This window comes from Clarias gariepinus, chromosome 18 (genome assembly GCF_024256425.1).
Source record: "Clarias gariepinus isolate MV-2021 ecotype Netherlands chromosome 18, CGAR_prim_01v2, whole genome shotgun sequence".
Classification (NCBI taxonomy): Eukaryota; Metazoa; Chordata; class Actinopteri; order Siluriformes; family Clariidae; genus Clarias; species Clarias gariepinus.
Window position 1 is genome coordinate 8,361,345 of NC_071117.1, and position 22,782 is coordinate 8,384,126.

Sequence of the window (22,782 nt, forward strand, 5' to 3'; positions counted from 1 at the left end):
CTTTTCTGTAGGTTTCAGTAATCAGCTGTTATCCGAATCATGAACAAAATCATTAATCATTCCAGACGTAACGCAGTCATAAGATCATGACCTACTGACTCACAGCCAGCACGGGTATCAATCATCACATCTACAGTCAAAAAACTGGATCACTACCTAGAGGTGCTTTTAGATCTTTCACTAAATACACAATGCCTGTATTTACAGTAGCTCAAGTCTATATTTCAGTACCTGATAGGTTGAAGAAGAGAATGCAGAATTGTTAGATTAAAAAGAAGAATAATTATGGCTTGTTGTGTCCGTCGCTCCTCAATGCGCTTACCAGCCAGGTCCGAACAACTGGCAAAGACAACACACACACACACACACATGCATGATGTCAAAAAAACATCTCTGTTTATTATCAGCTAAGCTTTTGGTCAGGTGCTCTGTGTCACGTACATCAAAAGAACCAGTCATTAATGTATCAGTCATAAAGAGACCCGGAGACAGACAGACGATACTTTTTAGCATTTTCCGGTTAAACAAAAGGGTTCCAGCAGACACAAGGTGTTTGAAATTATATTCATCTGGATACGGGATATAGGAAGTGTTACCATAAAAGGACTCGGGAAACACAATGTGCAGGTTCTCACTCCCTCACTCCTCATCTTTACCGGTTTATCCTGTATAAAGGGTCAAAGGGGGCCTGGAGCCTATCACCGTAGACTTAGGGCATGAGGCGGGTTACACCCTGGGCACAAACAAACACATACTACAGGTAATTCGGGAACACTTTTTAACCTAATCTGCATGTTTCTGGACTGTTGAAGGAAACCGGATTACCTGGAGGAAACCCACCAAGCATGGGGAAAAAGCACACAAACTCCGAGGCGGGGGTCGAACCCGGACCTTGGAGGTGCAAAGCGACAGTGATACTTAATCCGGGTTTAATATCAATTTAATCAGTTCTGGAGACAAGTTCTTAAGGTGAAAATTTGTATTTTTGCGGGGGAAATAAAAGCATTCTCCCATAGGAAACAATGTACATGCAGATAATCCGTTCCAGCCACCCAAAAAATATTACCAAATTTCCAAAACTATAATCATAGTCGCATGTACACAGGATAAATGTGAGTGAGAGAGCTTCTGCTTCTGACGGACAAACCCACACATTTAATGATGATGTAAACCTGTCAGCCTGCGTCTGATGTGAACGTTTTCACTGCGGGACAGGAACTATGAGTAGTTCCTGTTCAGTAATAATATTTTATGACACTACTTTTCCCACAACTTAAGTTCCAAGTGCAATATCTGATTTCAATTCATTTGTGCAGTATAAATGAAATCATTTCCACTGATGTGAAGTAATAATTTTAACTTTAGTTTAAGGACATTCCATTCACAGCTTATGAGAGGTTCCTAGTCTTTAATTATTCCATTGCATGTTGATTGTTTCTACAGGATCTATAATAAACTGATTCTGAAACTCTTTCCCTGTCAAGCGTGTCACTTGTGTTAGCTGCAGGAATGAAGATCAGTGCCAATGACGTCAATGAAAGTTGCACCTTTGAGCTGCACACGGGGAGAGAGAGCTGCGCTGTCTGTGATTTGCCAGAGCTGCAATAGAAAGGCGGGACTTAACACCCAGCCGAGCGACTTGATTGGACGGCATGCAGTTTGACGTAGGCGGAAGAGTCGTGGCACTGACACATAAGGCTGAGAAACACTAAAACACACACAGAGACTCATGCTAAGAGAGTTGAATCATTCTGAAACTCAGTAATATTACAGAGCATTTTTTAAAGATCCGGATGGAGTGAAGAGGATAAACTCACTAAACGGTCTGGTCTTTACTTTACTCTCTCTTGCATTTCTGCACGCGCTTACTTCTTTTATTATCATCTGTTTCAGCTTTTGTGTATAATGTGTTCAAATTTTCAAAATTAACATGCATTGTTATATACAATGGAAAGCATTATCTACACGACAGCAAGATTTTGTTTTTTTGGTAAAAAAGTGCAAGTCAAAATTAATATAGAGCTAAATATAGCGCACAGCGCCGCGCGCGTGCCCTACGCTGTCGTCAGTGCGACGTCACAGATCGGTGTTTATCTCTGGTTAACGACGCGTTTGTCACTCAGTGACGCATAATTAATGATTAATAACTTTCCTGTCGTCAATCCATTGCTTTTCTTATCTTTTTGTTGGTTTTTTCCCCCAGAAAAATTTCTTTTTTTTTAGCTAACGTGCACTGATGGGAGCAGAAGTCACTGCAGTACGTTAGCGTGACGTCATGACGCAGCGACGTGAAATTTAAAAAATATATCATTAAAAAAAAGATAAGAATATTTATTGTAATGTTTTTGTTATATTTTTTGATATAATTTTTATATATATATATATATTTTTTTTTTATATTATCAATAACGTCACCGCGTTGGTTCATAACGGTTTATTTACCTCACATAATTATTATTTTTTTAAATAAAAAAAATAGCAAGATTATATTTATTGTACACTTCCCACACAATATTTAGATGAAATAAAACAACCTCTCACAATGGAAAACAATTATATTATTATTATTAGGCAGTACTACAAAGCATTTTTAATTAATCTTAATTGATTTTCTCATTCCAACCTGAGGTGTACATTAAAGATGGCACTGCATTGTTTTTTTGTTTTGTTTTTTTACTCGGTCATCATCGGTTTGTGGTGAAAACATGAGTAATCATCATTCTGAATGTCTATGACTCTGTCTGTAACTTTCTAAAAGCTGGGCTGTGAGACCTGTGGCCTGATTGGTTTGGGACGCAGGCCAAGATTAGCTTGGATTTAGGTCAGGTCTGTGAACACGTGAGGTAAACGCGTTTCACTCTGACCAGAGTGTTTTTCGGATATAAGCAGATGTGACGCACGCCCTGTATGTGTAAACAGGCTGCTGTGGTGTTTACTTCCTGTTTCAGTTACAGTGGAGTAAATATGTGGGGTGTGTAAACCTTAGTGGTGTATTCGGGTCACCGAGTTTGTGATTAAAGTGTTAATGTTTTGCATGCGCTCGTTTCATTACACACAAAATCAGCAACCTGGACAGGAAAAAGTCAAGAGTTGTTGTGGCTTATAGAAATTCTGAATTCTCATTTCTTAGAGTGTTTACGGTAGCTGCAATATTCCAGGATTTATGTTCAACTTGTATAACAGTGTTCAGTGCTGAGAATCATAAGTGGGGATCAGACAATCGAAATCTGCTTATGTACTCCTTATACAACCATCCCTTACTGTGATGATGTCCATCTCACATTCTGTTAATATCAGCTGGGCTTACACTAATGCTTGCTTTTTTTTTTCCCGAAGAACCAACACCAGCTTTAAATTCCCAAACAGAGCTTGAAGATCTTTATTCAAACCCATGTTTTTCTTTTCCCCCTCTCTGCAGATGGAGGAGGTGGGTGTCAGCGCCCCTGCGGTGCTGCTCGGGGCACCCCAGCGCACGTTCTGTCAGAGCTCGACGTCGGAGCGTCGCATGCGCAAGTCTGGCTCGGCGAACATCTTCCAGGGCGTGAAGCTCCGCCAGCTTAGACGCCTCTTCCACTCGGCAGGGGAACCGGACGCCGAGCGGAAAGCCAGACAGGTGTGGAGGAGCCGGAGACGGGCCGATGGGGACGGGGAGGAGGATGAGGACGAGGGTTCCGAGGTGGAGGAGGAAGAAGACGAAGGGTTGGCGCAGGCGCTGGTCGGGCTCCGGGTGAGGGCGAGGAATAGAAACGGGATCCGGGCTGAGGCGAGCAGAGGGGCCCGAGCGTCAGAGAGTCGGCAGAGGTGAGGTACACACCAAGGACTTCACCATAATCCCATATATTATTCATTTCAGGTTTAATGATGTCAGATTCCTTAATTAACAAAAATATTTATACTTGTCTTGCCACAATCTGTGATCAATATTAATACATCGAACCATGTTGTTTGTAAAACCTGTTTTTTTTTTTCCCGTTTCCTTCTAGAACGAACGATCGGACGCCATCATCTGAGGTCACCGCCGATGGCGATGAGGTCACGGCTTGGGGAGCGTGCGTGGGACAGGCCAAGAAGTCATGTGACCTAGGAGACGAGAAAGACGTCCAGGTGACCTGGAGCCGGGACGAGAAAGATCCGGAACGCTACCTGCACCGGATACGACACTGATGGCGCAGAGACGCGAAAAAACTACATAATGACTAAATATAAATAACACTAAAGGGAACCTGAGAGCTAAACGCGCACGCACGCGCACACACACGACACTACAGAGCTTTTCGGAGTGTGTTTAACGCGACACTACTCGTCTTGTAATGCTGCTGCAACAAATAAAAAAAAAAATAATAATTTACTACAAACCTAAAAACATTAGAGGCATGTGCTGTTTATTATGCACAGTTTAACACGACATCATACACTACTTGCGTGTATAGTTTTAAGTTAAGGAAAAGATCAAAATGCTGCTAAGAATTAAAACAGAAAAATAATAAGAAAGTAGAAAGTCGTAGCACAAATGATTTAGTTCCAGCACTTACTGGGTGCGTGGACACTTAACCACCTCGATCGCTTTTTATTTCCATAGTCAGAATTTGCACAAATACCAGTTTCTAGTACCAACACCCCCCCGCAAAATATCGTACTAAGGACAGAAAACCGTGTTTCAGTTCCATAGCGTCTTGTGATCAAAAAAAAACTAACACCCTGGAAAATTACTGGCTCACGTCAAGCAGAGAAATCAATTACACAGATTTAAAATGACTGGAAAGGGGTAACACATTATTAAAACCTGGAAGGAAGGAGCTGAACTGTTAACTTTGTGGAAGAAATGTATGGGATGTATAATAATGATTTATAAAGTGTAAATCCTGAATGGAGATCATTTAAACCTCGGTAATGTTGCATGGTAAAAAAAATCAACAGTTAAAAACTAATCCGAGATGATTAATGAAATATTAGGAGTGTATGAAATTACAGTAAACAGACCTCCATGTGTATTAAACCCTTCTCACACACATGCTACACGCCGCTGTCAGCACATGCCTCAGTGTGTAACACTCCTCTGTAACACTCCCCTCACGTCACTGACGCGGGCTCGGCGTGAACGTTTTTAGTGATTTTTTTTTTTCTTTTAAACCGGAGACTTTAATGGAAATCCAGCCAACCTCGAAAGCAGCTTCTTTTTTTTTTTTTTTTTTTTAAAGCGTGAGCATGAAACCAAGTGGATGATGTCACCGGTCTCTGTGTCGTCTGAGCTGGATCTCCTGGCAGTACTTGAGTTTCACGTCATACGTAGTTCTTGTGTAGCATGTTAGCAATATATATATTATATATGTATATACACACACACACGCTCCGACGTGCGGGACGTTCCGATAAGGAATATGCATTGCAGATAAATCACTCGCTCTTCCATGTTATGTTCTAGATCGTTTATATCATTAAGAATGACGTGATAAAGGGGAATCAGTAGATGTGATGATGACATGTGGCATTTGAGAAATAATAACTAGCACGATTGTAGTTTCTGATTGTTACCTTTGATATGTATTTAAATATAGTTCGGGTAATTCTAATAGGAAATGTAGCTAGCCTTAATTTTTCTGGAGGTTTTTTAAAAAACATTTTTTTAAGGGAAATCTTAAGGAGTTCTTTACCTGGTCTGTGGTCGTGTCCTGAGACCGAGAACTCTTTAAAGGTGCTGAAATAAGCTGGCGTACGTTTCGCACTAATGTGTAATTGCAACTTTTTTTTTTTTTATGAGTATTTATGGTAGCTAACATACTCCAGGGTTTACGGTAGTTTCCACAACATTTCAATGTTTAAATGTACAGTATTTTAGACTTTATCGTTTAGACACCAGTGCATTATGGGTATTCCAGACTTTATTATCAGTCCAATGTTGTCTTACATTATTGTTTTTTGAAAAAAATATTAAAATTTTTACTAAATTAGGATTGTACCCAAATCAATTACATAAACACTAATGGGACAAAAGCGAAATTACAGTAATAAAAAACCCCAGAAATGAATCATTTACATAACACTACTGTATGTCTTGGACTTTCCTTCAGGATCAATAAAGTATCCATTTATCTATGTTTGTCGTCTGTCTATCACGATTCTTTCACATGGTGATTCACATATCGGCACACGGACTGAAACTTTTCATACGTTTGCACTGGAGCTGGTAACATGTTGCCATTTCTCTTTAATCCTGCAGCAATTATCATTTGCCAAGTTTCTTGAACATTGCAACAAATTTTTTTAATTTAATCAGGATATTTCTAAAATCGTGATAATTACAGAATCACAGTACAAATCTGATCAGGATTGAGGTATCGCGATAATATTGTCTAGTAATCCCTGGTGAGCCCTGTTTCTACTTCACCACTAGGGGGCATAATCGTCTCACATAAATGTATACACTTCGAAGAAAAGGAAAAACTAAAATGTTAGAGGGGTGCACTAACTTTTGTGAATGGGTGCATCTTAAAATAGATTCAAAACTTAAAATTTTTTTCCATTCATCATTCTATACACAATCCCACAGGTTTTTTTCCTCAGTTTTTATTAAAATAAATAATAGATTTATTAATTCCCACCCATGTCCCTTTAGGGGCTCCATAGAATACTGAAATAAATGGGATATTCCAGTCCTTTATTATTATTTTTTCTTTTTAATAAACTAACAAAAAATGACACGCACCCTGTTTTTAATTTGTCACTGTGTGTAGAATTATAAGGGAAAAAGATTAAAATCTATTTTAAGATGAGTGTGAAGCATAATATGTGGAAAACTTTCCATGTGTAGGATTAATAGCAAATTAATACGTTTTATATGGATCCATTTTAAAACCAGCGTTTTTAATCGATCATCAATGTTAATGCGATCTTACATTTATAACACTATTAAAAGTTAATAACCAAGTTACTTGATGAATGTGTTTCTCCTTTTTTTTTATACATATTTGTCTTTGTTAAACACAAGATATTGTATATTTGCTGTAACTGTAATTTTGTGTGAATTTGTACTTTAAAAACAAACAAACAAACGAAACACTTTGTTATAGCTTATATATTCTTGCTAAATTACATTACATTACAGTACATTACATACAGATTTATACACTGCATCGCCGCGGCATTTTAAGGTCAGTTTTGTTGACTCGTTGATGTTAATAATAATAATAATAATAATAAAAAAAAGGTCCTGCTTTTTAGGAATAATGGGGGCGGAGGGGGAGATTAGGAATATGGGGTGTTCCAGTGTTTGTGCACATGCTCAGTCTGGTACATACGCATGATGTAAAGTAGGCAGGGGGAAAAAAAAAGAGAAATAAAACATAGGCAAGGCAGAAAAATCCAACAAAAGTTTGCAAAGATGTAAAAAAAAAAAAAAAAAAAAACATAAGCCATGTGAGAGAGAGAAGCTCTACACAGAGAAACTTGTGGCATTTTCTTTTGTCGCTGTTGTTGTCAGTTGCACATTTTTAGGTAAAGTCTTTACAGACATGCAGTTCGTCCTCCACACAGCCAGAGGGCGACAGCACAGGCGAGAGGAGAGAGACAGAGCTGCAGGGAAATGCCCACGTCCACCATCAGTGTAGCTACAGTGTAATGGCACGTGTGTGTGTGTGTGTGTGTGTGTCAATGTGCACACAGTTTGGCAGGTCAGTGTGTACCTTTATTAACATAATGCTTCTCTTTAAAGAGCAACAAGAATCGCCGATTTTGGTTCTGGGGGGGAAAGATGGCCAAGAAGGAAGAGGTCCTCTGCTCCTGTCATCCAAGCTTTGAGTCTCTGTTCCGTACCGAGCGCAGTTCATGAGGAAGAGCAGCAGGTCTCGGGTTAGCCACGCCCACAGCCACGCCCACAGCGACACGTCATCATTACCACCACGTAAAGAACGGCCGTCTGCTCTGGAAACTCTGCGTGTAGGATTCGGTGTTGGCGCGCTGCGGCGCCCGGGCCGTCTCCACGATCACGGGGGGCATCTGTACCAGCTGCAGGGGGGATTTACTGTCCTTCAGGGCCTGGGACAGGTTCAGGATCTGAGGGGAGGAGAACCAAACGTCATCTATGATGTTTACATGCAAGAATGTTCTTACTGTAAGTCGAGACAATGGACAAGACGATTAATGCGCGAATTGTGTTAAAAATACAGTCTAGGTGAACTAGAACCTCCTTAAAACGTTCCCTGCAAAGCCACGCCCACAAAACAAAACGCAGTCTAAATGTAGTGCGGGGGGCGGAGCTTTCCGATTTATCAGGAATTGAAAGGATGGCATGATTGACAGGTGAGCACAGACAGAGATCCTAACTCCGATTGGTCTTTATTAATGAAAAGACTTGTATACGAGAGTGAGTCAAAAATTATCCGCACTCTGGCTGCACAACTTTTGGAAGAGACTAATACATTTTTTCGACCTTGCTTTTTTAAAACAAGCTCTCGTGTTCCCTCATTAAAAAAAATATTTACGTCTGAGCTGCGAGACACAAACACACCGCTGTCTTCAGTACTTCATCAGGAGGGAATCTTCGTCCTTTCAGGAGACTGGACAGGTAAAAGTCTGACTGAGTAAGATCAGGACTATAGTGAGGACGATTTAACACCTCAGAGTGTCAGTGACCGTGTGGAGCAGAAGTGTGCGAGATCACCATGTCCTCTGTGTTCAGTCCTCTGTGTTCAGTCTTCAGCTCTTCAGTAAGCGTCTCACTGTTACTCACACTGATGGTTGTTGAACCTTTTTCCTGATAATGTTCCAAAACTTCTGGCCCTTGAGATGACAATCTCAGCTTTTTCTCGGTCGCTGATTGAGGATGTTTCCTTCGTTATTAGAGTATCGCTCCACATTGTGTCTGCGGATATCCAAACACTTGTTTATGTGAGCTGATTTAGCACCATGTACACCCTCAGACCACACCCAAACAAAGACAAAAAAAGACAAAAAAAAACAACTCAGAATAAACCAGGTCGCGCTGCTCTTCCTTCATGTCTATAACAAGTGCGACATTTATTTTTACTCACAGCGCAGTTACAGATGAACTGATGTGACACGTTCACACCTGACAGGAGACTGAGGCTTCAGCGGAAAGCGCTGATAAAACCAACGGAGGTTTTAATAGAACCGGACTGCAGACCATTTTTTTTAACTTGTTTACTGACATAACACCTGTAACGATGCTGAGACAGACGGGGACATGGATAAATAAGTGGAGAGAGAGACAGAGAGACAGAGAGGGGGAGAGACTGACCTGTCCTCTCATTACTGAGATCTGTTTGTGGAATTGGCCTCTGTCAAAACCTGGATCTTTCTGCAAAACACACACACACACACACACATTAATACAAGTAAAAGCAGAATAATGCTTTTCTATGCTGGTCTAACGTCCAGCTGCACGCAGAAACACACACATGCATTTTGCGTGTGTGCGTGTGTGTTTCGAGCGGTCTCACCTTAAAGAGCTCGTACAGGTCCTCCTCGAGGTCTTTGATGAAGTTGGGGTCGGCCAGTTTGGGCAGAACCAGCTCCCTGATCTCCTGTGAGAACGCCACCTTGGCCTGAGGGAGCCACGCCCAGTAGAACGGATCTACAACACACACACACACACACACACACACACACACACAACCAGTGAGCTTTAAATAATCAGATTTAACTAAAAATGCAACCCGGGCTACAATCTAAATTCAGCCTGGGTGTGTGTGTGTGTGTGATTATTCAGAGAGACATGTTATTATTAATTAGAGATGTGTGTGTGTGTGTGTGAGAGACTAATCAGTGTATGATATGTGATTGGTTTACAGGCTCTCCAGGAGTCCGGGTGTTTAAGGGGAAACGCCAGGCCGTTATCGATGGCTGCTATTTTAATGATGGGGTCCTTCACCACCACCCAGTCACTATCCTATAGGACACACACACACACACACACACACACACACACACCATTAAAAACGTACATCAATAATAATAACAAACCAGTCATTTTAAATGTCCTTGTTAATCAGACGTGTCTTTACCCTGTTCCCTGATAGGTCCATGGGGCAGTCGTACTTTATGAGCCAGTTGTCGTTGCCTCGATCTGCAGGATCACACATTACACACACATTACACACACATTACACACACATTACACACAGCGCTTCAGTAACAGTACAGTGATAATTTATGTAGTAAAATCTTTTTTTTGGTTCTTGTTTAAAAAACCGCTCATAATGCTGCATTCATAAACTGTCTCTGTGTCTGTGTGTGTGTGTGTGTGTGTGTGTGTGTGTGTGTGGTGAAAGGAATGTGCATGAGGACTTGTGCCATACCCGTGTTCCTGATGATGTAATCCAGCACCACGAGCCTCTCGAACTGGAGCTGGAGCTGCCGGTTGTTGTTTTCGGGTAACGGCTCGGTCTCGAACCGCCGCAGCCAGAAATCTGCGTCTTTATAACCGTCTACGAAGAGCTGGAAGGAGCCGACCTGGAGTGGGAACAAAACCGCCAAACAGTGTTGAAACTTAGAGATAATTATATAGACTCCAGGCCAGCAGGAGGCGCTGTGAGCTGCAGACAACACTCAAATAAGAATGATGGTTATAAACAAACAACCAAACAAAAACAAACAAACATCATAGCTGCATTAGAGACGCAAGGTCTTACTTTCGGAGGCAGGCCGATCCTGTGAAAGCGCTGCCCCACTTTTGGCACTTTCTCCAGAGCCAGTCGCTTTCCCCGAGACTTCACCCTGTCTATGGCACTGTAGTTAAACGTCTCGCTCGCCAAGTACACCACCTGAGAGACACACACACACACAGAGGGAGCCAAATTAATACTAACGTGTGTGTGTGTGTGTGTGTGTGTGTGAGAGATCAAAGATGAGGCTGATGCCATCAACAGGAAGTGAGAAGGCTGACTGCACAGAGAAACCATGTAACCACCTTCTCTACAGGGCCGAGTTCCATTTAACTTGCGCTGGTTTCACAAGAGCACACACATACACACACGCACACACACGTGCTTCATGTTTGTGCATGTTTTTGTGATGTCTGACTCTTTGAATGAATCATGTGATCATACACACTGCCTGGCCAAAATCAGTCAAGACACTTTAAGACTTCATTAAACCTCCATAGATGTGATGACCTGGTGATTCAGTACATTCAGGTGGTCAGCTGACTTCATTTTATTGCCCCATAACGTTACTGAGTCTCGACCTGAGCGACTGATCAACCCCAGATCATAACACTGTCTCCAGAGGCTTGTACAGTGGACACTATGCATGATCGCTTCATGTGCTTCCCTTCTCACCCTGACACGCCCATCACTCTGGGATAGACTCAGTCTGGACTCATCAGGTCACATGACTTTTTATCCATCACTCCAAAGTCCAGTCTTTATGCTCCCTAGCAAACTGTCACTAACGAGTGGTTTTCTTATGGACACACAGTGTTTAGTTCCAGTCCTGAGACTTCTCATCACACTGTGTGTGTGTGTGTGTATGAAAATGCTCTTCCTTTCACTATTAAACACAGCTCTGGCTTTTACTGTTTTTTTTTATTTAAATTGAACTCTGTTCATGATGAAAGTGATTTTCCAGACAGGATCATAAAACACTAACATTGTTAATAATACTTAACACTTCTCATCTTCTGATCCATGCTTCTTTTTGTTTTTTTGTTAATACACATACACACATTTATATTTTTATCAGATTAAAAGAATCACATTTACTAAAACAGTTTCAAGCCCTTTTATGTTTTAGTGTTTGGAACTTTTTTGAATTCAAATCTTTTAACGGTCTTAACTGTCATTCAGATGAAACTTGGCCAGTTTGGATTTCACATGATAAATTCTTAAGATGAATCGGACATGGTTACGGACACTACAGACTTTACTGGTGGGAGAAAATCATTAATTTTGCATGGATTTAATTTAATTAAATCTAAGCAACAACTTTTTCAGGTCACTTGCTTCCACTAATTTTAGTATCAATACTCATAAAGAGATATGACGCTCTGCTCTGGTTTTTACTGTTAATGTTTTTCAGTCTACGCGACCTCTGTTCATGATTGGTTCTGAAATGCAGATTTTTTTTTTTGTGTGTGTTTGGCCAGGCACACTTGAGTGTGTGGGACAGACCTTGGTCCTTGGCACGATGTTGAGCTCCAGTTTCTGGTCCACTAGGCTAGCTCCGGCCTCGGACAGGTAGCCCTGGTTGAGGACGAGACAGTCTCGGCCGAAGCAGCAGGGACAGCACAGCTTCTGCAGCCACTTGGTCCACTTGGGGTTCAGCTGACCGTACGGCTCCTCGTTCTTCGGCTTGAACACGCCGATGATCTTCTGCACAACACACACACATGGGAAAACAAACACACTTTAATATTTGATCATAAAGAGACGTGTGAGACATAGACACCCGGTCCTGTACTCCTGACCTAAATCAGAGATTATAACACTCCTGGTAAACTGTACGGACTGGGCGCTTTAGTAACCATTTACTTTTTCCTACCAACTGTTTCATCTGAATTATGTTATTGCAAAAATAAGAAGAAAATTGCGACAGGGTAAAGAAACCGTTATATACAAAAAAAAAAGAGCCATGTCACTCCAGATCTCACTCGGGTCTTCCCATGATTCAGTGCGGCTAATTACAACACAGAGGGTTAGGATTACTCATAGACCACATGACACACTCCAAGAGGACACGTGTTTACCTCATGCAAGGATAAGAATAAGAGACGGAGAGAGTGAAGGACAGAAGGAGAGGGAAAGAAAAAGGGAGAGACAAAGACAAAAGAAAGGCAGCTAAAGAGAAAGAGAGAGAAGAAAAAAGAAAAAGAGAGGATGAGGGAAAGAGAGAGACAGGAGGAAAGAAAGCGAGAGAGGCAGACAGACAGAGAGAGACAGGCAGAGGTAAAGATATGAGAGAGGGAAAGAGAGAAAATAAAAGACAGACTGTGAGAAAGAGACAAATAGAAGGAAAGAGAGAGAGACAGACACAAAGATAGGCAGAGGAAAAGAAATGGACAGAAAGAAAATTAAAGACAGACCGAAAGAGACTCAGAGAAAAAGAGAGACAAATTGAGACAAAGAAAGAAATATAGAAAGAGAGACAAGCAGAGGGAAGGAAGGAGTACGACAGGCAGACAAAGAAAGACAGCAAGAAAGAGAGAGGCAGCAGGATTTAAGAGACAAACAGAAGGGAAGAGAGAGACAGAAAAGAGTGATAAACTGAGACAAAGAGAGAGACAGAGTGAGAGCAGAGAGAGAAATACAGAAAGAGAGAGAAAAAAAGACAGGAAAAACACAGACAAGGGGAAAAATAGACAGAGAAAAAGAGCGCCAGGAAGACAGTCAGAGTGAGAGACAGACAGAGAGAGAGACAGACAGGTACTAGAAGTGATCAGTAATGGACAGAGAGGGTCTAACTGGAGTAGGACATTATGGAGTGTATTACTGTAGGGTCCTGCAGCACTGATCAGATCAGAGATCCCTATCAGAGATCTGGACCAATCACACACCTCCTCTGTCTCAGGACAAACACCGACGAGTCTCTGAGCAGCTGAAACACGCCTAGCAACAGGGAGCTGAGTGGACATGACGCTTCACCAGAGAGTTCCCCAGGAATAAAACAAACGTCTACACACACACACACACACACACACACACACGTCTGTTCTGAACAGTGAAGGATCACCACTGTCTGGTATATTCTGATATAACCTGCTTTTTCCTTAATACGCGACTTAAATGTGCAAGATTCTGTGCGCCACATTACGGTCACCTGACCATCACCGTTACCGTGACAACCTGCATGACCATGTGATCACCCATGGCCACAGTCTGAGCAAATCAAATCTGATCGCACGGACACTAAACATCAGATTTAGGGAACAAATGAGATTAGTAGCAGTGAACTCTTAGGAGTGTAATCTGATTAAACACACACACACACACACACAGATACAGTGAGGCTGGTCAATACGATTACGCGACACTGATAGTGTGACCATGATGCACTCGTCTGTCAGACACGTTACTAACACGTACTGACTCCATGATTTAAGACCCACATTAACACACATCTACACACACACACACACACACGATTAACGGTGTGTTCTGTTTCAATGAAATTTGAGAATTTTTATAGGAAGTCTTGCGAAGATTTAGGGAACACACAGAAAGTATTGTCTTTCTCTGTCTCGCTCTCTCACACACACACACACACACTCACACACACTTCCTGCTAAGCTTCCATTACATTCCATCCTAGTCAACCGACACACAACCTCACACAGGAGCCGCATCAGCGCCCGCATCAGGCTGTGTTACATTACACACTACACTACACTGCCGAAGAAAAATAAATAAATAAATGAAATAAGAAAAAAGTATTCGTTAAATATATAACCAAGCCTCATTAAATAAAGTTTACACCAAACATTAAGGTATTATAAATATTATTTCTAGTCAAAACTAGCAAAATTATACAGAAATTCTGCTTCACATTTTAGTACAATTTGATTAGATATGTTTAATAATCCTACATTTGATTGTGATAATCTTATTTTAAGAAACTGTAGATAAATGTAACTGTGTGTGAGATATTTTCACTTTCTAAGAAACTATTTCTGCAGTGTTCTCGGTCCGTCCTGCAGAGTTCTAGACGGCACCAGAACCCATCGGCCAAAACATGGTGCTGGTGCTAAACAGTGTCTCACCTACTGTAGGTGAAAAAGTGAAGTTTCAAATAGGATCATATAACATCATTTTTTATAATACGGAATTCAAATACGAATACACTTTTATATTTTTATCAGATAAAAAAACAAACACATTCGGTAAAATACAGTTTCGTGCCCTTTTATGTCTGTAGTGTCCGTAACTTTTTTTCAAAACTGTCGTTCAGATGAAGCTTGGCCGATCAGCCAAGAAATAAACCTGAAAAAGTGTATTATTCTACAGTAAAATGCAAAATTATTAAGATATCGCAACATAAATTTGACATGGTTACGGACACTACAGATTTTTTGCTTAAAAAATCCTTAATTTTGTACAGAATGCTTTAATTTAAGCAACCATTTTTACAGGTCATGTGCTTCTATAAGGCTACACCAATTTAAAATGCTCATGTATATATAAATAATTACAATACTAATGAATAAATATAATTGAAATTTATTATAAATATAATAAATTATTATTGTTTGAAGTGAGATGCTAAAAATGGCCATTTTTTGGGGCTCATATAAAATCATCTCTCTGAAACGGCTGAAGTTAACAACTTGAAGTTTTTTGGAGAAGCAAGATCGGTCACACCCATGTTGCATAAACCTTACAAGGAGCATCTTCAACCACACACATTGTATATATTATCAGCACCAAATCAGCACCAGTACTGTGTTTTGGCCGTGTGCACTTTAAAGTGGAGCTGAATCAGTTCCTGAACCCTCACCATGTGACTGGCAGACCTGAACAGAAGTCTAGAGATTAGATCAATTAGACCTAAAAGTCACCAAAACAATTGAGGAGAGGTCCAGATCCTCCACCACACCAGCACTCGAGCAGAGCAGCAAAATTCTAAAGAGATCCAGAAAATGAACAGCTTTAGAACTTTCAAACACAGGCTCTAAAGAACCTCCAAACCACAAGTTCTGGAATTACATAATTAATCATTTCAGAGGATCTCTAATGTATGGATTCCACAAATGAACAAAAGAATATTCTAGACAGTTCCACAACCTCCATCATGTAAAGTTCAGTACTAAACAAAGTAATTCCAGAACTTCCATCACAATCCTTCTAGAACTATCACTAATAGTTCCAGAATATAAAACACACCGGTTTAATTATTCATCTTCCTAATTCTAGAGAAGTCTGGAACATTCCGACCTTCTAGAACGATATTACTGGAATTATAGAGTCTGAGAAAAAGATTCTGGGGAGTTCTCAAAAAATCCAGTGCACAAGCTTTAGAAATAACCAGATGACTTTCTGGACATCATCATGTGTGGTTTAATATTAAACAAGCTAATTCCCGAATTTCACAACTTTCACAACAAGCCTTCTACAACTAAAGCTGAGAACTTTGAAGATTTCTAAAGTCAAATTTCTTTAAGTTAGATCCCTAAAAGGATCGCAGGGGAGGGTGAAGGTTCTAATAAGTCTGAAAGACAGACTGAGAGAAAGAAGGAAAGAAACAGACAGAAGTAAAGACGAAGTAGAGAGAGAGAAAGATAACAGAGACAGAGAAAAGGAGAGACAGAACTAGGGGGAAAAGTTCAAAACACATAGAAATATGGAAAAATAAAACAGAAATTGAGAGACAGACAGCGTGAGAGACAGAGTGAGTGAGAGAGACAGACGGAGACAGAGAAAGAGACAGACAGACACAGACAGAGTGAGTGAGAGACAGAAAGACAGACAGGCTATTTTTAAAGAACCTTAGGTAGAAATAAACCTAAACACTTTGAATCTGGTTCTCAGGTTTGGGTTGTGAAGAATTCCAGAACTTCAATTACACAGTCGTGTACGCTGATATCTCCTTAACTTCTAATACAAAAAACAAACAAAACCAAACAGTACAACAAGAGATTTCCAAAATGATTTCCAGATCTGAATAAACGTTCCAGAGTTCCAGATCATCCCCTATGCGAATCCTAGCACCGAACAGAAGAACTGTGACGAGTTCCTCAACGTGTGTGAACCCTGGAGTGAAAAACAGAAGTGAAAACATCACACATACACAAGCACTTATCAGGACAAAAAGAAGCTCTAGTCAAAAAGAAGCTAATAGAGTTTCTCTCCCTTCATTTATTTGTTTGCTTAGGTAAGTTTAATCAGGGGTCAAAGGTTACCGAACACCACCGCTGCACATGACAACAGGGATTTACATTCCTGCATTACGCTCGAGTCTCTTATTAGGATTTACAGCTCTGTAATCTGGAGAGAGAGAGAGAGAAGGAGAACTGGGTCACATAGGACTTCCTCTCAGAGTGAAACGTGTGGCGAGAAGAAGAAGCCCAGACCACGAGCTGTTCAGAACCGAGAAACGCGTCCATGTCAGTACAGAACCGTCTGCTAACTGATCAAATGAGACTTCAGGACAGGATTTATTCCAAAAACCCGTGACATTAAGCTTTAATTAAGTTAAGTTCTAATTAAAGGAACATAAAGCTACAGTCATTTTGAGTAATTTATAAACTAATGGAATAAATATCCTGAAAAAAATCCACACTGACTTAAAAAAAAAAGTCGAAGTTGGTGCTGAAAATTTTTGCCTAGATATTATTACATCATAAAATATAAGAACCAATCAGGTTAGTGTATGGAAATGAAGACCATGAGACACCAGTTTTCCCATTACATTCCATGCGTTACCAATAAGATTAATCCAATGTTTCTTTTCTTTTTTTCAAATGAATAAAAGTAAAGCATGGCAGCATGGTGGCATAGTAGCACTGTTGCCTCGCACCCGCAGGGTCTGAGTTTGGCTCCCGCCGTGCTTGGTGGGGTTCCTCCAGGTACTCCGGTTTCCTCCCACAGTCCAAAGACATGCAGATTAGGCTAATTGGCTTACCCAAATTGTCTGTAGTGTGTGAATGTGTGTGTGTGTGTGCGCCTTGTGATGGATTGACACTCCATCCAGGGTGCACTTCGCCTCATGCCCCAAGTCTCCTGAGACAGGCTCCAGTCCCGCCGCCACCCTGGATACAGGATAAAGCGGTATAGACGATGGGTGAGTGAGTAAAAGTAAAGTTTATTGTTTCTAGGAAATTCTTTAAACATTTGATAAACCCCGCCCACAAAAAGAGGACGCAGACTATTGAGAACGTTTAAAGATCTTCGATACCTTTTATGCCAAACAGTTTGCACCTGTACAGCATCCAACCCCTTATTAGACTTTGTACCAATAATCATGGCAAACAATAAATCAATCCCACAATGCACTGCATGATGCACCTGTATGTATTGCCAAAAAAACTCAAACAACATCAATACGTGCTTGGAGTTGGTACATCCGGGGACCTGTATGACATCACGTCACTGCCACGGTGATGCAGCAAGTTAAGAAAACAACGGAGCTGACCCGGAAGTGGTGTATTTGAGAGTGTATCAGGGATGATTAGGCGTTATTGTGAACTCCTCTCACCCCCTGCGAGTCTTTGACGAAGTAGCTCCCGCTGGATCCCTGGTAGATCCGCTCGGGGTAGATCCCCTCCTCGATGGCTCTTTCCGCCTTGCGGATGATCTCCCTGAACTCCGGATCCTCCGGGAACTCGTTCCTGTGCGGGTCCCGCGGAGATCCGCCCCGGTCCCGCTCCAGGAGGGGCTGCCTCTCCCGGCTGCGCCCGGGACTCCCAGCCGGGACGCGGATGACCGTGCCCGGAGCGCCGCCTAACCCGCCGCGGGGACTCGCCGGCTCGGCGGAGAAAGCACCGAAGTCTGCGGAGTCGCGCAGCGGAGACACGAGCGGACTCGTTTCATCCATGGCGGAGAAGAGAGCCGGAGGAAAAGCGCTCGCGGGTTAAACAGCTCCAACACAACAAGCTACTCAAACTAAACAAGTCTCCTGACCTGCGGCTTCCGGGTGAAGGCGGGGCCTGTGAGCGAGCGACACGCATCTCAGCCAATCAACGTGCTCAGACGAGAGATTTTTTTCCCGGAAGTGCGTCTTCATTGGTTACAAAGGACACGCCCACACTCAGACATGTGACAGAACATAACACCGCCTTCACGGACAAGCATTTTGTTTTTAAATATTTATAATTACTTTCTAGGTGATTAATGACACTATAGTCACTCAAATGCGAACATCTAATGATAACATTTTTAAAAGAAATATATTTTAATAAATGTTGGCTTTTTGTTGGACTTTTTCTGATACATGTGTCTCTGTGATTAGACAAAGCTGGAAACCCAGAGGATGTTACTCAGTCTCATGAATTTCGTGCAAAAGTTATTTTATTTCAGTAATGCAAGCCGTGATTTGTCATAATTGAGAGGATTATGGCTTACAGCTTATGAAAACCCCAAATCCACTATCTCAGAAAATTAGAATATTGTGAAAAGGTTCAATATTCTAGGTAAGTGTCCCACTCTAATCAGCTAATTAAGTCATAACACCTGCAGAGGTTTCCTGAGCCTTTAAATGGTGTCTCAGTCAGTAGAAAGCACAATCATAGGGGACTGCTGACCCGACAGTTGTGCAGAAAACCATCACTGACATCCTCCATAAGGAGGAAAAGACTCAAAAGGTACAGTAATTGCAAAAGAAGTTGGATGTTCCTGAAGTGCTGTAATAAAGCACATTAATAGAAAGTTATGTGGAAGGGAAACGTGTGGAAGAAAGAGGTACACAAGCAGCAGGGATGACCGCAGCCTGGAGAGGATTGTCAGAAAAAGGCCATTTAAAAGTGTTAGGGACTTTTACAAGGGGTGGACTAAGGCTGGAGTCAGTGCATCAAGAGCCACCACACACAGACGAATCCTGCACATGGGCTTCAAATGTCATATTCCTCTTGTCAAGCCGCTCCTGAACAACAAACAATGTCAAAAGCGTCTTACCTGGGATAAAGAAAAGAAGAACTGGTCTGTTGCTCAGTCCAGTTTTCTGAATGCGAACATCTTTTTCGCAACTTTTGCATCTCATTTGAAAACAAAGGACCCAGAGTCTGGAGAAAGAATGGACAGGCACACACTGCAAGATGTCCAGTGTGTAGTGTCCACAGTCTGTGTTGATTTGGGGAGCCATGTCATCTTCTGGTGTTGGTCCACTGTGCTTCATTAAGTCCAGGGTCAAGGCAGCTGTCTACCAGGAGATTTTAAATTGCCTGATTGGCTAGCAAACTCACCTGACCTGAACCCTATAAAGAATCTATGGGGCATATTGAAGCATCCTGGTCTTTCATAACACCTCAGCAGTGCCACAGGCTGATAGCTTCCATGCCACACCGCATTGGGGGATTTATTGCTGCAAAAGTAGCCCAAATCAAGTACTGAGTACATATGCATATTTATACTTATCAGAGGTTAGATATGTTCTATGTACAATCCTTGTTTTATTGATTGCATGTAATATTCTAATTTTCTGAGATTGTTGATTTGGGGTTATCATGAGCTGTAAGCCATAATCAATGCCTCAAATATGACAAATTACAGCTTGAACTATCTTGCTTTGCATGTAATGAGTATATTAGTTATACTTATATATTAGTTTGACCTTTTAAGTTGCATTATTGAAATAAATAAAACTTTTGCATGATATTCTAAATTTTTGAGTTTCACCTGTACAATGCAAAGCATACGAATCCACTTGACTAAATCGCTGTCCCCTTTCTTCACACTGCCATCATGTGGCCGAAAACCATAACCGTGTCTAAGAAAATGAATCTCACAGTGAAATGTAACAGTGTTGTCTCTGCACCTTTATATCGCGAGGGGAATCCCAAACGTCATTTTGTCTCAGAGCTGTTTTCCACTGTATTGGACTGTGAACTCTGTCAAAAAATTTTTATCCAAAATTGGGATTATTCACCATCAGGACAGCTTTTCTAGACAGACATTTTCTATTATCGGGCCGACTCATTTCTCCCGCACCAGCACACACACACACACACACACATACACAATAGACCAGACTTTAGACATTTTATACATTCACTTACACACTGAAAATATTGTATATAATTGTGAATATTGGTATCACGTGCACTGCAGTGTCTACTTTTTGTACAATACACGTGAGATACTTTTTTGATTTGTTCGCATCTATGAATGTTCGTAGAACAATCTGTTCGCATTTTCGGGATTTTGTAATTCGAATGTACGTCAGTCGGGACTTCCTGTATTTGTGATTGATTGATCAATCGACAAGTACTCCACACCATTTTTATATTTTTGTTTCATTTTATGCGTCATGTCATTAAAATTTGAAGAAAAATGTAACAGCCAATATGATTATGATTAAAATTAAATTATTTGTCACATTTACCTTTTACCGCACAGTAAAATGATTTCTTTACATATCCCAGTTAGAAAGCTGGGGTCAGAGTGCAGGGTCAGCCAGCATGTTTACAGCGCCCCCTGGGGCAGATATGGTTCCCTCAGCAACCCTGAGCTTTAACAGTTTAAGCCACCATAAGTGATTCTGTAATAATTTAATGCTGTTTCCCCCCAGTTTCCGAGCATCCATCCTGAATCAGATGTTTTTTCCAACTTTCGCAGGTTCCCGTCATGTCAATGTGGGGATTTCTCAGGAGGTGGAAGGAACCCGGAGGAATCCCCACATGGACATGACAAGACTCCCCTTTAAGGGCCTCGCTCGAGGGCTTAGTGGTTCTGTGATCTGAACCTGGGATCATGACCTTCTGATTAATACCTCAACCGCTGAGCAATCGACGAGGCCTACATGCAGCACACTCAGTGTTGCTGGGATACACTCCGTGTTAACCACGACTCTCACCTCTGACGCTCATGACTCAAAGTGGGTGCAAAAACAAATAAACTATTAGGCACCTTTTAATTTTATATACAATATATATGTATTAATGATTTCAATAATTTCCTTTACAGGATCAATAAAGTAGGGTATATCTATCTATCTATCTATCTATCTGTATCATATTTAATAATCATGCGGAGATTGTGTAAAATGGCCACGGGTGCACAAACTTTTGCACAGAACTGTGGAATGGGGCCAACAAGTAATTATTAACATAAATACAATATATCTTAATTAATAGAACAATGCTTTTATGTGTGTGTGTGTGTGTGTGTGTGTGTGTGTGTGTGTGTGATGCCATGGGGAGCAACGCTCTCAGCTGCTCATGGCTTGTTGTAACTACAGCTGTTACTAAGGGGAGTTAAATCCCTTTACCACTCCTCCCTACACACACACACACACACACACATACACACACACTTATATGTTCAGAGGAAGAATTAGATCCTCACTACACAGATCAGCTGTTCGCAGGTAAGAGAGGCTTTCTGTACTCAAATTATTATTATTATTATTATTGTTGTTGTTGTTGTTGTTGTTGTTTTAAGAATCTGGGAAAGTTTATATTTATAACAGCGTGAAGTCACACACTGTACAGCATACCTGCAGTGGATATTTTAGAGTTATCACAGCATTCAGCAGTCAAGTGTGTGTGTGTGTGTGTGTGTGTGTGTGTGTAAGGATTGTAGGATTTGGGTGCGAGATGTTTGCGATGTCAGGTGATGAGCAGGACACAGGATGGAGCGTCTCTGAGCTGTGTAGCTCCATGAAGGGTCTCCAGTGTGAGGACAGGTGACCACAGCTCTGACTGTATTTCTATTATTATTATATATTCTACAGTATTTATAACTTACTTACCAACTCATCAGGTTGCAGGGTTAGAGAGTGTGTTCAGTGTAGAAAGAGTGTACGTACGGTTCCTGAGTCAGAAATGATCCGCACTCCAGTTATATCAAAACTTCTGTTGGACTTATGAGCGCTTTCCGTTCAAGCGTCACGTCTCGCCAGTCGGTGCCGTCAGGTGGGAACGTGTCACATCAGTTCATCTGTTTCCTGGGATTCTCATCTCGAGAGCCAGAAGTATTGGAACAGCCGGAGACTTAACACAGAGGACTGATATCCGAGGGGGTCGTGATCTCACACACTTCTGCTCACTATAGTCCTGATCTCACGCCATTAGACTTTCACCTGTTCGCTCCCTAAAAGCAGGACGAAGATTCCATCTGATGAAGAACCGAAGACAGCGGCGTGTTCGTGTCTCGCAGCTCAGACGTAAACATTTTTATTAAT

The 22,782-nt window shown here is 41.3% G+C and overlaps 2 protein-coding genes across 2 annotated transcripts; one reads left to right on the forward strand and one right to left on the reverse strand.

Annotated features, from left to right (window-relative positions):
* Positions 1–1,666: 1,666 nt before the first annotated feature.
* avpi1 (arginine vasopressin induced 1) lies at positions 1,667–7,408 on the forward strand. Its single transcript, XM_053476846.1, has 3 exons — positions 1,667–1,823; positions 3,419–3,801; positions 3,984–7,408. The coding sequence occupies exons 2-3, from the start codon at positions 3,419–3,421 to the stop codon at positions 4,162–4,164; spliced, it is 564 nt and encodes a 187-aa protein (XP_053332821.1). The 5' UTR covers positions 1,667–1,823; the 3' UTR covers positions 4,165–7,408.
* On the reverse strand, positions 7,058–18,577 carry pi4k2a (phosphatidylinositol 4-kinase type 2 alpha). The gene is made up of 9 exons (XM_053476845.1): positions 18,142–18,577; positions 12,126–12,326; positions 10,647–10,778; positions 10,314–10,467; positions 10,020–10,081; positions 9,805–9,904; positions 9,456–9,589; positions 9,254–9,313; positions 7,058–8,049 (listed from the first exon to the last, which is right to left on the reverse strand). The coding sequence occupies exons 1-9, from the start codon at positions 18,478–18,480 to the stop codon at positions 7,888–7,890; spliced, it is 1,344 nt and encodes a 447-aa protein (XP_053332820.1). The 5' UTR covers positions 18,481–18,577; the 3' UTR covers positions 7,058–7,887.
* Between the last annotated feature and the right edge of the window lie 4,205 nt (positions 18,578–22,782).

Excerpts from the sequence above, each read along its gene's own strand:
- avpi1 (XM_053476846.1), top strand. The coding sequence starts at position 3,419 with ATGGAGGAGGTGGGTGTCAGCGCCCCTGCGGTGCTGCTCGGGGCACCC. Across the intron at positions 3,802-3,983 it reads GCGTCAGAGAGTCGGCAGAG|AACGAACGATCGGACGCCAT; the intron begins GTGAGGTACACA and ends GTTTCCTTCTAG.
- pi4k2a (XM_053476845.1), bottom strand. The coding sequence starts at position 18,480 with ATGGATGAAACGAGTCCGCTCGTGTCTCCGCTGCGCGACTCCGCAGAC. Across the intron at positions 10,082-10,313 it reads TTACATCATCAGGAACACGG|ATCGAGGCAACGACAACTGG; the intron begins GTATGGCACAAG and ends GTGATCCTGCAG. Across the intron at positions 9,590-9,804 it reads CCCGGACTCCTGGAGAGCCT|ATCCGTTCTACTGGGCGTGG; the intron begins GTAAACCAATCA and ends TGTGTGTTGTAG.